This window comes from Sphaeramia orbicularis, chromosome 9 (assembly GCF_902148855.1).
Source record: "Sphaeramia orbicularis chromosome 9, fSphaOr1.1, whole genome shotgun sequence".
NCBI lineage: Eukaryota > Metazoa > Chordata > Actinopteri > Kurtiformes > Apogonidae > Sphaeramia > Sphaeramia orbicularis.
The window spans coordinates 52,624,433-52,640,455 of NC_043965.1; the positions used below are offsets into that span (position 1 = coordinate 52,624,433).

General features: G+C 39.3%; 1 protein-coding gene across 1 annotated transcript in view; it reads right to left on the reverse strand.

Moving 5' to 3' along the window:
* Positions 1–16,023, reverse strand: part of adamts3 (ADAM metallopeptidase with thrombospondin type 1 motif, 3) — a 414,286-nt gene that overhangs the window by 169,784 nt on the left and 228,479 nt on the right. Inside the window, exon 7 of the mRNA XM_030144543.1 lies at positions 1,018–1,174. Within this exon, the coding sequence (XP_030000403.1) occupies positions 1,018–1,174 (157 nt within the window). The remainder of the gene's footprint in view (positions 1–1,017; positions 1,175–16,023) is intronic.

Here is a 16,023-nt window from a genome sequence, read left to right on the forward strand (position 1 = left end):
TAACTTCCTTAACATGCAACAGAATATCCTGTAGTTTCTGTGTTAAGCATGTGGTTAAAACACAACTTAAAATGGTTGACATGGTGCATCTCACAAGGTGAGTAAAGCTTGCGAGACATTGATTTAGATACAGTTTTACCATAAATATAATGGAATGAACTAAAGAATGATTCCAAATTGACAGTTTACAAATTGATTCAAATTTAGTGTAAGGTAATGCTGCTTCGATTGCAGATTGTTTCAACACAAATACATTTGAACATAATTGTCAAACAAAAAAAGCAGTGAAATTATTAAACTTTACAGGAAACACATTAACATACAGATATCACTACTTGCAATTTGTTGGAGACTTTATTACAGGAAAGTACAAACATACTTAAACACTTTATATTTATGACTAAATAAAGCTGCCAACTGTAGCCTCCTTTGGCAAAGTCGTAGATTTTGTAAATCCACCGCGCATCTAATAAAGGAAGGCTACTGTAACTAATTTGTAGATCCTTCAATGAAAAATTCCTTTTTATTTCAACAAAATTAGAGAACTGATTATATTTGCAATGAATGTAACACAGGCAGCTTTGATACCAGAGATAACTGCATTTGTAAATAATTTCATCTGTCTAACATGGATCTGATGGACACTGGTAATTATTAACAGAGCTCAAGAGTCAGGCCTAAGTATTAAAACTGAGAAAGTGGGTTGCAGAAGTTATCAATGTTGTCCTCCTTACTTCTAAGCAAAGACTGTCTGAGTACATGTGATGCTGATTATCTTTGTTCTTAGCTTTTATTTGGCCTATATATATGTATATTCATTTCTATTTTTGTTTTATTTTACAAGTCTTTAAAATAAGAAAAATAACTGGATTTGCAATTGAATTTCTGGGAGACAGGGTTGGCATTTTCCTGTATAATGATATATCAATATAAGAATATTCATTTGAACCACTCTGCAAGTGTAAATGTTCCCAGCAGAATGGTTGAATCAGTGCAGTGTGTGTCCTGGGCCCTTACCCTGCATGCCCGTAGGACCAAAGCCTTGGCGAGTGAGGAAAATGGCGTGGTCATGGTGTTCTGCGTGATCAGGGTCACCTTTCTGCTGCACAAATGCCCAGCGGCACACATTCTCCAAGCTCCGGGAAGGGTTGCCTCGTTCAATAAGGCTAATGGACTGACAGGAGAAAGAGAAATGCTTAGTACTCAGCTTTAACTGTGTAAATGAACACTTGAATATTCTGTCACAAGCCCAAAACTGTGCAGATTGTTAGTTTGGACTGTGTTGAATGAGTTCATAAGCATTAGCTCAAAACTTAATTCACATAGCCCTTAACCCTTTAATTATGTGCTTTTCTCTTAGGCTTGTAACAGACATGTAAGGTCTTTATACAATGGAGGCATTTTGTGGTTGTGATTAATTTGCACATCAATATAATTCTTCACACCTTTGATTAAATCATGATTACTTACACACAGACGGAATACTACACAGAAAAAAAGCTGCTATTTTTTGGAACAAAATCATTTTTTCTGAGATTTTGCACTATCAGTAAAGGCATTAAGTAATCAATTGTGTGAACAGGTCATCATGTCATAATAATGATGCACCTGTTGAATTGTAGCCATAGTGATTTTTTATGAAAAAGAGCACAAAAATGATCTTGTGCAATTTAAATATTAAATGAATCAGACGCAGTTTGTACTGTTTTTCTTTACCTTTATGCCTATACATAAACCCTGGATCAGACAGACCGGAGACTCACAGGTGCTTTCATTATTTCTGTCAAATGGCCTGGAGTGTATCTATTTAGAATGCTTTCTGGACAAATGATGCAGATTTGCAACTGTTGCAAGCCTGCATCACTTGAAAATGTTTTCAGACTAAAACAGGGGTCACCAACACAGTGACCACTGGCACCAGGTCACCCGCAGGGACCACGTGAGTCGCCCGCAGGCCTGTTCTAAAAATAGAACTAGTCCAGGTGTCTCCAACACGTTGCTCGCGATCTACCAGTGGCTCGCCAAGGGTTAATAATATAAGAACACAAAGTTGATTTGTCATTTGGTTGAACAGGTCTAAATTTCCACCCAATCAAAATTACAAGTGCCCTGCCCCCTTCCCCAGATGAAACGGTCAACGAGCTGTCAATCAAACTTTAGCGCTGGTTTGCTGTCTGTCATTTCAGAGGGGTGAGGCCCAGGAGGAGCAGGATGAGCCAGATGCCAGGCAGGTAGTGGGTTCAGCCCTGCAACGATGTCGGCCCAGTATAGTCAGGGAGTTATTTTCACCAACAATGAGACATGGACTTCTGTTTGACAAATGTGAAAGACAAGTGTGTGTGTCTGATCTGTGGCGCGAGCCTGGCAGTCGGTATAAGACGCAATGTGGAGCGCAATTTCATCAAAGTTCACAGCAACTTTTCTGCACATTTTCAAGTGGGAATCATCCTCTGTAAAGAGAAGGTAAAAGAGCTGAAAACTGAAGTCCAAAAACAACAGTCCATGTTCAGTAAACTGACCAAGACCAGGGTTTCAACCGAGGCATCATTAAAGTGGTTCACATCCTGAACCAGCACAAACAGCCCTCCACTGATGGAGGTAGAATTAAAGAGGCTATGACCGTGGTGGTGGAATCAGTATTCCAACCAGGACCAGAAACAGAAGATTTTGTCCACTATCACTGATGGGGACTCCTATTTGGGGGACATTTCATTGTACATACTGTATTTCACCCGGGGCTGGGGTTACATTCTAAGCATTAGGGTTAGGGTTAGGGGATAACCGGATTATGACACCAACACAAGAACCTGCATCAAACACATCAGTGACGCAGGACGTAACCCCGCATCTGGGCAATATGGTCCACAAAATAGGAGTCCCATTGCTGATGTGTGCACTGTCTGCGCATGTGCTCAGACAACTGGAGATGGACCTGAACAGGTGCCTCTGCGTTTTACTCCAGTGTGATGGCTCTGTAGAAGTGACAGGGGGATGGTGGATTTATGTCCACAAAGTTGTTCTGTTTTTAAGTGATGTGTTTTGACAGCATATGTGAATTTAGAAAAGGTCAAATCCTTCAGAAATACAGCAGCACATGCTGGTGAAGTTTTATTGTGTGAGTGACAACGTTCCTTTTCACAATTTTGAAGTATTAAAAATGCACATACAGGTGTGTATTATTTGTTTTTAATAATTCAAATAAAATATGCAGGATTGCTCCATTTCATAATTTTTGACATAGTATTAAAATATTTAGGAATACAGCATGCAGATGCTTGTGTTTGTTTTTTCTACTTTTGATTTTCTTAATAAAAGTAAAATAATAGTTCCATATTAACACTTTTTAAGTATTGTAAATGTTAAAACAAAGAAATATAAATAAATAAAATAATAAATAAACACCACAATGTTGCAAACCTATTATACAAAATATGCGTATGTATGAAAATTACCTAGGTAAATTAATGTTGCTAAATTAGAGTAGCTCTCCAGCAACTTCATTATGTAAAAGTAGCTCACAGAAGAGAAAAGGTTGGTGACCCCTGGACTAAAACAACCCCAACTCCCCAATAAATGGAAGATGTTGAATTACTTCAGATTCCGTCTTTTCACTAAGGGTTTTTTTTTTTATTATTTTTTTAAGCACCTTGTCCTACTCCATCACCCAAAGGTCCCAATCACTGCTGTATCCCAAACTAAATGAATTACTGCATGTCACTTCTAGTGGGCCACCATCTCATGTCACAATGTTCTCAGGCACAATGACGACTATGAATTGCAATCTACCTTCTCACTTTTGAATGTACTTGAAGGTACGGACAAATGTTTTCAACAAGTGCAGCTTAAAATTGAAACCACTGCTGAGGTAGCATAACGCATTAGCTTCAGGAGACATTCCTTTAACCCCTTTATCCCCTGATGTGTCTGTGGTGAGTGTTCTGTATGTATAATTTATTTTAAACATTCACAAAAATTCAACCTTTTGCTCATTATGAAAAAATTAAAATGATGTTGATAGAATAGATCTTCTGCTTTCCACAGACATCTGAGCATGCTCAATGCATCCCCCCCCCCCCCGCCTGTGGAATGGGGGGCAAAACATAAAGCAGTGAGTGAGACCAACTCACTATAAAAATAGACATTTTTACGCTGTTTTCCTTTTTTCTTGTTTTTACTGTTTGTAGTGTTGTGATTTTTTTTTTTTTCTTTTTTTTTTTTTTTTAAGTGTGTTTTTACTGAATTTTGACTGTGTAACTGCTTTATGGAGTTTAACCAGGCACCAAAAAGCAGCTGGACTGATTCATAAAAAAAGAGCCAAAACAAAAACTACTGGGCCCAAATTCAAATCCTTGTTGTTGTTCAGTGTGTTCCAGTTCACAGGTCATGTTCAGCATCCTAAATCTCTTACTGATGTACATTCTGAGTGCCTTATTGAGTAAAAACCTGTAAAACTTCAATTCCTCTCTTTGCCTTTTTCTGTTATTCCACCCTGTTTTGACCCTAAAAAACACAGTAAAACAAAACCACTGAAGAAAGTTTACTCTACGGTGTTCTTGAGTGCCAAGAAAGTAATAATTAAGTGAAAAAAAGTAATAATAATTAAAATGTATTATTATTATTAGTAGTAGTAGTACTAAAACAAAACCACTGAAGAAAAGGAACACAAGCACATACTCACAACAGCTTTTATGACACTGAAACAGATGACAATTCACAGCAGCATGTTTCATTGAAATAAGGCCTCAGGGGTTAAAGGAGTCAAGGAATCCTGTTTACAGCTCAATAAAAAGAAAACAGTCTGCATGGTGTTCACCAAAAAGCCAATCGAACTGAGAGTCAAACATCTTTCTTGAAGGGGTGGAACTGGATTTGGACAAAGAGTTCAAGTACCTTGGGCTAACCTTGGACCCAACATTAACATTTGAACAACACATAAAGCGACTTAATAAGACAGTAAATTTTAATGAGCAAAATTTTAAACAAGTCAGACCCTTTTTGACCCTATATGCTGTGAAGATGTTTTTACACTCTATGATTTTTTCTCAAATTGAATACTGTATAACTTCCTGATCACTTGCCGCTGGCACGACACTCAAACCCATAGTATCACTTTTTTAAAAAAGCCATACAAATTTTTGACAAAAAAACCCAACAAAAAACAAAAAAAAACATTTAATTTCCACCACTGCATTGTTTTAGATAAATATAAATTTCTTAAATTTGATAATTTTCATTCATTCATTCAATAATTTTGTAAATTTTAAAAATGCGTGCCTGATATTTAAAGTCTTGCATGGACTTGCCCCTCCTCCCTTGACAGATTTCATCCAATCCCGGTCTGTCAGTGGGAGGGGCCATCAGGGCCACACCCCGAGGAGACTGTGAGGTGCCACACAGGTGCGCTATTTTTGGACAAACTACACTTTCTGTCACTGGGACTGAATTTTGAAACAGTTTACCACTCAACGTAAGAGACTCACAGTCATATGCCTCCTTCAAATCACAACTTAAACATTGGATGAAGGAAAACCAAGCCTGTGACCATTGGTAGATTGCCCTCACTGTGTTGTTTTGTGTGTTTTTATGATGTTTTGCCTTTTGTCAATTGTCTTTCTTGTCACCTGCCTAGGGACTACAGATGGAAATTAGCACTATTGCTACAATCTGGCATATTTACAGCTGCAATTGAAGATGTTTGTTAATATGCACTGTCCCTAATAAATAAATAAATGAATGAATGAATGAATGAATGAATGAATGGTTAAATTCTGTCTAGAAATACTAAGAACTTTTTTCAAGGAGTCATTCTGGTCTCACTTGCTTTATGTCGACCATCTGTGTTATGTGAAGTGTTATGTTTCACGTGCAAATTGCTACTATATTAATAAAATGTTTAGGCAAATAGAAGACTTAGACGTCTGCTGTGTCAGACTGTGTTTGTCACACCTGTCAATCAGTTTGCTGCCTGCAGAATTGGGCTTTCAACTGATTACGCTATGCATATGTTTCCTCCGGTTAATCATTTGAAAGTGTTAGTCTGCTTTAATGTAAGCCCACACATCACTCCATTACTCCTCCACAACTATTCCATTTGGTCCACTCATGGCCTCAAAATAGTGACAGAAAAATAGAAAATAGTAAAAAACTAATTAATTAATTATGTCAGCAGTTCCATCCACTTCTTATACAGCCTTTAGGTAAAACACTGGATGTTGTATGGTGCATTTTTGTTCACATACGTTAGTTCATTACTAACATACCTTCAAATTGTTCATGCAGATGCACAACACTCAGTATACAGCCAGGTTATGGGGCTTGTGGAAGACTTTAGAGTAGATACCACATTGAACTTCCTCTGTGGCAAACGTGACACCCTGCAATCTGCATACATTTACCTCCATTTTTAGCCTCCCTGCTGAAAAGTTAATGGTTAGGGATGTATCACTGTCAGACTGAAACAATTACTCCCTTTGCAGGAGGCAGTTGTTGAAAAAGCACAAGAGCACATGGTATTGTTGCAGATAAATAATTCTTTTATTTCCTGAATGATGTTTCTTCGTAATTGTAGGACAGCAAACTAATAAAAGGCAGATAACGCACTATTAGCTTCTTTATAATGAATGTGTTTGGTGTCTTGCCTTTTGTCTTTTTTTTTTTTTTCTTTTTGTCTTTTTTCCTCTCCATTTGTTGTTACTGCCAGTGACTGTAAAGTGTAAAATACTTTCAAAAAAATATGAGGTTATGTCTCATCACATTTTGAATAACTGTAAAATCCCTTTCAGCACATTATGAATAATACTGCTCATGTCTAATAGTTTATTAGATTATTCATTTGGTGTTAAAAAAAACTGAACCAGTCCCCTTCAGTTTAGATAAGGGAAGTTTGTATTGTCTATGTTTGTGTTTGATACTAATGCGGTTCTTAGGTTGGGTGGTTCTGTAGCTTCCTTAGTGGGGTCACGCCTTACTTTACAGGTTTTTCCTAGTATAGGCAAGACAGGGACAATTTGTTTGAAGGGAAGGAGTAGGACTTACATACATTGTATAAATATTAATATCACACGGATGAGGGATACTAGGGTTTACATTTTTAGTTTGAGTAATATGGGAAACATCTTACCATGGTTATTTGGAATGTGAAAGGACTGAATAATCCAAAAAAAGCTGTAAAATACTAGCACACCTAAAGGCTTTATCTAGCGATGTTCTTCCCTTTCAAGAAACCCATATGAATAAAAATGAGTACATTAAGCTGAGATACAGGTGGATATGGTAAATGGACTGAACTTACATAGCGCATTTTCTACACTTTCATGGTCCCAAAGTGCTATACAAGGCCTCACATTCACACATACACTCATACACCAGTAGGCGGCTGCCACCATGCAAGGCACTGCCAGATCCTACTGGGAGCAATTTAGGGTTCAGTGTCTTGCCCAAGGACAGTTGGAGCCAGGATTTGAACCCCCGACCCTTTGGTCATTGGACAACCCGCTCTACTCAACTGAGCCACAGCTGCCCTCATGCCTACCATGCTACATGTTCAGTTAGAGCTAGAGCCGTGGCCATATTATTCAGGAAGGGCGCACCTTTCATTCACAAATCAACCATTGCAGACAAAGAGGGCAGGTACCTTATATTAGTGGGAGAAATATACTCTCTAACAATTACAGTGGTCAACATATATGGTCCCAAAATAGACTCACCTTCATGCTATAAGTATGTCCTATCTCAAATTCCTGACATCTCACAAACCAATTTAATCATTGGAGGGGACGTAATCTAGTACTGGACCTATATTTAGATTGTTCATCGCCGTGTAGAGCACCAACCTTTGATGCAAGTATTTTCTTGAGGGAATATTTAAAAAACTTAAACCTTTTTGATAGTTGGAGGATCTTTAATCCACAAGAAAGAGCCTATTCTTTCCATGCTAGATAGGGATGCAAACAATTAATCGACTAATGACATACAGCAGAGCTGGTGGACTTGGAACAACAAATCAACCATCTAGATAAAGATAACACAGCTCGCCCTCAATGGAAACACATGGAAAAATTCTCTCACAAGATATAAATATAATCAGTTGCTATCTGATCGTATCACCAGAGCTTTCAGTTAAACACAACAAAAATATTTTGAGTTTGATGAAAACCCCCACAAATTATTGGCAAGACAATTAAGGGAAAAACAATGTGACTGCACAATTAGCAAGGTAAAATCAGAGGATGGAGATATGTTAACATCTCATAAAGACATCCATCATAGATTTAAACAATTTTATGAAGGATTATATTCTTCCAGAACTATAAATGATGACTGAATTATGCAAAAGTTTTTAGTCACTTGTAATCTTCCAACTGTAACTCAGGAAGGCAAGGAATCCCTTAATGCTGATCTCTAGCAGACATACAACATACAATTAAAACACTAAAAAATGGGAAAGCAGCTAGTCCTGATAGCTATCCAGGTGAATTTTATAGAGTTCAATGACCTTTTGTCACTCTACCTGCTGAAAATGTACACCCAAGCTTATCAAGATAATACATCGCCTCCCATGTTGAGGGAAGCTACTATAAATGTAAAACCTAAAAAAGTTAAAGACCCTGAAGAAGCAAGCAGCTACAGACCAATATCCATCCATCCATCCATCCATCCATCCATCATCTTCCGCTTGTTCCGGGGCCGGGTCGCGGGGGTAACAGTCTAAGCAGGGATGCCCAGACTTCCCTCTCCCCAGACACCTCCTCCAGCTCTTCCGGGGGGACCCCGAGGCGTTCCCAGGCCAGCCAAGAGACATAGTCTCTCCAACGTGTCCTGGGTCTTCCCCGAGGTCTCCTCCCGGTGGGACATGCCCAGAACACCTCCCCAGGGAGGCGTCCAGGAGGCATCCGAAACAGATGCCCGAGCCACCTCAGCTGGCCCCTCTCGACGTGGAGGAGCAGCGGCTCTAGTCCGAGCTCCTCCCTGGTGACTGAGCTCCTCACCCTATCCTTAAGGGTGCGCCCAGCCACCCTGCGGAGGAAACTCATTTTGACCGCTTGTATTTGGGATCTTGTCCTTTCGGTCATGACCCAAAGCTCATGACCATAGGTGAGGGTAGGAACGTAGATTGACCGGTAAATCGAGAGCTTCGCCTCTCGGCTCAGCTCCTTCTTTACCACAACCGACCGGTACAGCGACTGCATCACTGCAGACGCTGCACCGATCCGACTGTCAGTCTCGCGCTCCATCCTTCCCTCACTCCTGAACAAGACCCCGAGATACTTAAACTCCACTTGGGGCTCTGCCAGACGTTCCCAACAGACCCTCACAACACGTTTGGGCCTGCTGAGTCGGTCCGGTTTCCTCCATCGCCAGCGGATCTAACTCACCACCAGGTGGTGATCAGTTGACAGCTCTGCCCCTCTCTTCACCTGAGTGTCCAAAACACACGGCCGGAGGTCTGATGATACAACAATGAAGTCGATCATTGACCTCTAGCCTAGGGTGTCCTGGTGCCAAGTGCACTTATGGACATCCCTGTGTTCGAACATGGTGTTTGTTATGGACAAACTGTGACTAGCACAGAAGTCCAACAACAAAACACCACTCGGGTTCAGATCAGGGAGGCCGTTCCTCCCCATCACCCCCCTCCAGGTCTCACTGTCGTTGCCCACGTGGGCATTGAAGTCACCCAGGAGAACAATGGAGTCCCCAGTCAGAGCACCATCCATCACCCCTCCCAGGGACTCCAAGAAGGCCGGGTACTCTGCCCTGCTGTTCGGCCCGTAGGCCGAAACAACAGTGAGGCACCTGTCCCCGACCTGAAGGCGTAGGGTTGCGACCCTCTCGTTCACCGGGGTGAACTCCAACACATGGCAGCTGAGCTGAGGGGCTATGAGCAAGCCCACACCAGCCCACCGCCTCTCACCAATATCGCTTCTGACATATGATCAAAAAATACTGGCCAAAACATGAGCTTTAAGATTGAATTCTTTAATGGGTAAACTAATCCACCCTGATCAGACAGGTTTTATACTGAACAGGCACTCCTTTTTTACCTCCGACCTCCTCAGGAAATTCAGATGGACTTTGAATCGCCAACAAGAAACGAGCGAGGTTCGAGTAAAAGCTGTCAGAGCCAAATGTAAGGCACAAACCTAAAGAAATATGAGAAAAGCCGAAGAAACATTTGCAGGATTAAAATAAACTAAAGGACCACAATAGTTGCAGTTAGGGATGTAAACAGTTAATCGACTCTCAATTAATTGTTGATAAGAATTTGCTCGATTAAATTCTTAATTGTCGGTTAATTGCCTTTGTCCACCTGTCCACACTTGTCGGAAGGCTGCCGGTTTGTCTGCGCTGCAGTGCTGGGATGGCCAGTCATCGAACCGGATCATGGCATTGATGAGTTAGAATGGCTTTAGGGACATGGTGGAGCAAAACACAAAACAGCCTGTTTGTGGAAGCAGTGCATCCCTGACTAACTACACGCACAAATGCGGAGTTGGTATTGGATCGGAACGTTTTCCCTGGAGGTTGGTGTAGTCCACGGTCAGTGAGACAGAAGTTGAAAACATCCTCCAGGCTCCTGATCCGGGCCACAGGTATGTCCTGCATTATGCCCTACAGTCACCGGTGGCTACAGGAAAAACCGGGGGGAAGGGGGGGAGACTTACTATACATTTATATAGAGGGTATGCACATACATCACCTCCCCCTGAGCCACGCTCCTCTAAGTCAGACTGAGTGGCAAAAACCAACCTACTCAACATGACAGAGTATAGCAGTAAACACAGTGAGACCAGGAAAAAGTGAAATATGAAATTAAATTAAGGACAATTGGGCTGGACATGGATCTGTACGAGCTACCAAAGAACAAGTGGTCCATGAACGTTAACATGTGGACAGACATTGCATATCCTGAGATGCAGGGTGTAGGGGATCATTGTTATTTTTATCTGAAACAAATATACATGGTTTCATCATTACTGACAACCAGGGTCCAAATCTAGGGCCCAGAACCAGCTGATCCAAAGTGCATTTACAGTAGACCGTGTACTGACCCCAATGAATATATTCCTGATCTACTGGTATTGAGGATATTTACGTCTAGTTCATATCAAGTACTTTATACAACACAAATACTAGTGCTGTGGACCAGCAGGGGACCACTGGATTCTGGGAAATTAGGATATTTTTCCCACCTGTTTTTAAATTACAACACTATTCTTGTAATATTATGGCTTTATTGTCGGAATATGACGACTTCAATCTCATAAACAAATGACATTTTTGTTAAATTATAATTCTTTTTTATAACTACGACTTCATTCTCATAGCATTGTGATTCTTTTTGTATTCGAGTTTATCATAAAATTACATGTTTTATATCGATATTTTATGACTTTATTCTTGTAGTGACAAGTGTTTTTATTTTCTTATGAGGCCCTAATACGCCATCGTAGCTTTATTCTCCAGTTCCCCCATATTTAAAAAACTGGGTTTGCCTCAGTTTAAGTTAGTTTACTAATCATGTAGGAGCACAAGGTTTATAATCACAAAATGAAGACAAAAAACCATGAAAGATCTGATCATGAAACCAAGAGTTTTACTAAGAAGTAATGTTAGCCAAAACAATACGTCATTTAAGGTCTGATTTTGCCCAAAAGTACAGCATAAATTAATGTTACCTGACACCAAATGGGATCCACAAATAGGTTTCCTGGATAAGTTTGGTTTCCCGGATTTGTGGATCCATCTACTTCTCCTTTCTTTGTCTTTCGGTGCCTGTAAAACAATAGCTCCCACAGCTTTACAAAGCTGTTCATACAATCAATCGTACAACAGCTCTTCCCCATTTTTTATTAAATATTGTTCTTCAGTTTAGACAGTATTGAAAGCAACGCTACCACTCATCTCTCTCTTTCTGCCACTCAGTGGGCGGAACCGCAGTGACTTCCGCTAGTGGTGACATCACGTGCAGACCCTCTATATGTATATATAGTCCAGGACAAACATCCTGCTCCCTCAAATTAAAGTTTGTGAAGCTTCAGGAAGTAGAGAAATGATAAATGAGTGAAAAGTTTCACTTTCACTTCTGCAGGGGCATGGACTTACCACCTCGTACCCCTATAGCAGGGGTCTCAAACTCAGATCCTCGAGGGCCGGTATCCTGCATGTTTTAGTTGTTTCCCTCCTCCAGCACACCTGACGGTCGTTATCAGGCTTCTGCAGAGCTTGATAATAGGCTTATCATTTGAATCAGGTGTGTTGGAAGAGGGATACATCCAAAACATGCAGGATACCGGCCCTCGAGGATCTGAGTTTGAGACCCCTGCCCTATAGTATTGTAAGTAGGTCAGAAAGTGCCGCATGCACCATACAACATACACGTATCCCCTGGCCGAACTGCACACATGCGGCTGAGTAACCACCCCACCCCACCCCACCGACAAATGCATGTGGGTGCACCCACCCACCGACGAAACACGCGCACACACCCCCACCCACCCACCGACAAAACGCATGCACGTGCATCCCCCCATTACACACCACCACACCAACAGATAAATTCCACAGGAAACACTGACTGTATCCAATGGTGCAATAAATCAATCATTATGGAATATGACATGCTTTTTTCATGAAATATATAAACGATATTTAGCTTTTATTCTTATTGACCGTATTGTAAGAGAAATTCAGGTCCTCAGGAAAATTGCTGCTTATCAATTAATCGTTTATCGATCAGTAAGGTCAACCAACTAATGATTAATGGATTAATCAATAATTTGCATCCCTAGTCACAGTGGATCCGACTGCCAAACAAACCAATGGTATGTACTGTATATCACAGAAATATTGACTGTTTAGTTCGTTCCATGTTGTAACAGTAGTCAGCGGCACCAGTTTTTTAGCCAAAAGTCGGGTTAACCTAATGCTAATGCTAACTGGTCAACAGTCTGACGTCAAACCTAAATCAGAGAACTGGATGTATTTGTGTTGTCGCGGAACACTGATTTATTCTTTATGTTTCCACCTGAAATGGACCAGACGGACTCGCCTCTTTCTCTGAACCTGGGGCTCATTTGTGCCCTCGTCCATCGTCTACTGCTCTTTATAATGGGCCAGGGAAGACATGTCACATGTCACATCATAGTAGAAGGAATCTTTCATCATGTGTTCTGTTATTCATTTTAGCATTTTTATTGCTTTTCATCTAGGAAAGCAAAAAAGGGAGCAGGGCCATGGAGTTCCAGACCGGCTGTCCTGGACCAGCTGGTCCAGACCCTGGTCCGGAAGCCCGAACCTTTCACAGCTGTTTATTTCTCTTTTAATCTCAAGGTGTCTTGTTTTTTTTTGCACCTTTTGTTTTGTTTCAATTTATAATAAAAAAAAAAAAAAAACCTAGTACTGTCTGTTCATTTACAAGGCATCAAAATACAAGTAGAGTATAAGTACTTTTATAGGTAATATGCAGTTGAATTAAATGCAGGCATTTCAGTAAATCTTTTTAGGGTTGAACCTGGACTATATCTATAAAACAATTAATAATAAGAACCATCCATCACACCTAAAGTTAGATGTGATTTAGTTTAAGAAATGAGAAGTTGAAAATACATGTTCTACCATTTTTAAATAGAAATTAAGGATATGTAATGATGCTTAACTTCACTTAAAATGTATTCCAGATGGATTAAGTGATTCAACAACCAGTAAAACTAAACCCAAACCTTCCACTTAAAGTAGTGTAATTTTATTGAACTAGAGCTTAGTTTGTGAATGTACATGAACTGTAGTGCAGTTTCTTTTACTGCCCCCCATACATCATCAACCTGATTTGAATAAATTACCCTGAACTTTGAGGTGCGATGGTAACATAATTACCAGGAAATATTTTACCCAAATAAGTTCCTGGTAAATAAGTTACTGGAAATAAAGTTCCTGGGCTTTTGGTAGAAAAAGGCCTAATAAGACATCTGATTTGGCTGTTCTCTCCCTTGACGCAGAAAAAGCTTTTGACCAACTGGAGTGGCCTTATCTTTTTGCAGCCTTAAGACAATATGGCCTTGGCGAACATTTTGAAAAATGGTTAAAAATTCTTTATCGTCAGTCTTAATGCTAGAATTATCACCAATAACATGCTTCCTCCCCCATTTCAGTTACATAGGGGAACTAGACAGGGCTGCTCTTTATCCCTGCTTTGGTGATTGAAGCACTTGCTCAATCCATTCGATCCAACCCTCAAATACATCGATACAATATTAACAATACAAAGCGCAAAATGTCATTCTATGCAGATGATATTTTGCTTTTCATAACCAGTTTTGAATTTTATTCAGCTATCTTGGACACCATCTCTCATTTTGGCTCATTCTCAGGTTCTAGAATTAATCAGTCTAAGAGTGAATTAATGACAGTCAAACTCCAGGACCCCTCTGTAATGCAAAATAATCCTTTTAAAATTACATACAATAAATTCACTTATATACAATAGTGTAATAGTGTCTAAAGATTTTCACTTACTCTATGAAGTCAATAGAGAATAAAACCTTCTAAGCTCGATGAATTTTTTAAGTTGTGAGGCAAGGAAAGGCACTTACTATCTCAACTCAACAAGTCACTATTATCCAGAATATCACCTGCTGTGCAAGGTGTAAAGACATGCTGGGAACAGGATCTGAATATGGAGTTAGATGACGAACTTTGGGATAATGCTGTAGAGAATATTCACAAGTGCTCTGCTAAATCAAGGCACCAGCTTATCCAATTTAAGATCATCCACAGACTACATTACTCAAAGACAAAGTTACAAAAACTCTTTCCAACTGTCTCCCCATTATGTGGCAAATGCCTTATTGAAGAAGCCACTCTTCTCCATAGTTATGTTTTGTGTCCTAAATTAATTCCATACTGGACTAACATACTTAAAACTTTAACAGATATGCTTCATATAGAGCTGAAACCTGATCCACTTTTGGTTGTACTCAGAGCCTCTAATCAGTTTTTGCAACTTAACAAACACCACCATCAACTGCTATCTTATGCACTTATTGTAGCAAAAAAAACTTGTTTTGTCATTCTGGAAAATATCAGATGTTCCTTCAGTTAAATAAAGCTGGAAGAAATAGTTAAACTCTCTCATCTGGAGAGAATCCAGTTCTCTGAATATAATTAGAATTTATGTGGCCTCCCTTGGTGTAATATGTCATAAGTCCTGGGATAGGGGCGTGGGGGTGGATGAGGACTGTTAAAATGTGTCTTTGTTATGTTTGCTTTCCTCTGTTGTACTTTTGGTTTGTTCACTCTGTGTTTATTTTTCAAAATGTGGACAAATTGTAATAATGGTTGTTTTTGTGACTAACTCTTGAATAAAAAGATTGACAATGACAATGACAAAGACAAAATAAATAAATAAATAAATAAATAAATAAATAAATAAATAAATATATATATATATACACACACACACACACACACACATATATACATATATATGTATATATATATATATATATATATATATATATATATATATATATATATATATATATACACACACACACATATATATATATGTATATATGTATATATACATACATACATACACAAAAATATCCAGTATTTTACATGGAGGAAGAGCAGAAAGGAAGAAACTTCCATTTAGTGTTTTTCTTTAAATTACTGACAATGTCTTACTTCCTGCTGAATCAGTGTTGTTCTGTTATTTCACATTGTCAGAGACAGAATATTTGTTTAATATTTAGTGTTATAAGCTATTTTTTCCAACCTGGGAAAAAAACAAACCAAACAAACTAAAAAACAAAAAAAAAAACAAACAAACAAAAAAAAAACAGCGTAGACACCCATGCTAACACTACCTCGAGCCTGTGAAAACACACACCTCCCTGCTAACTAACAGTTATGTTAAATGACACCAAGTATTCCCAGCTATCTGATAAAAACACACACAGTTGAGCTAGATTTAATGACCCTTCCAATTAATGAGGGCATTTTGCCAAATGGATGTTGAGC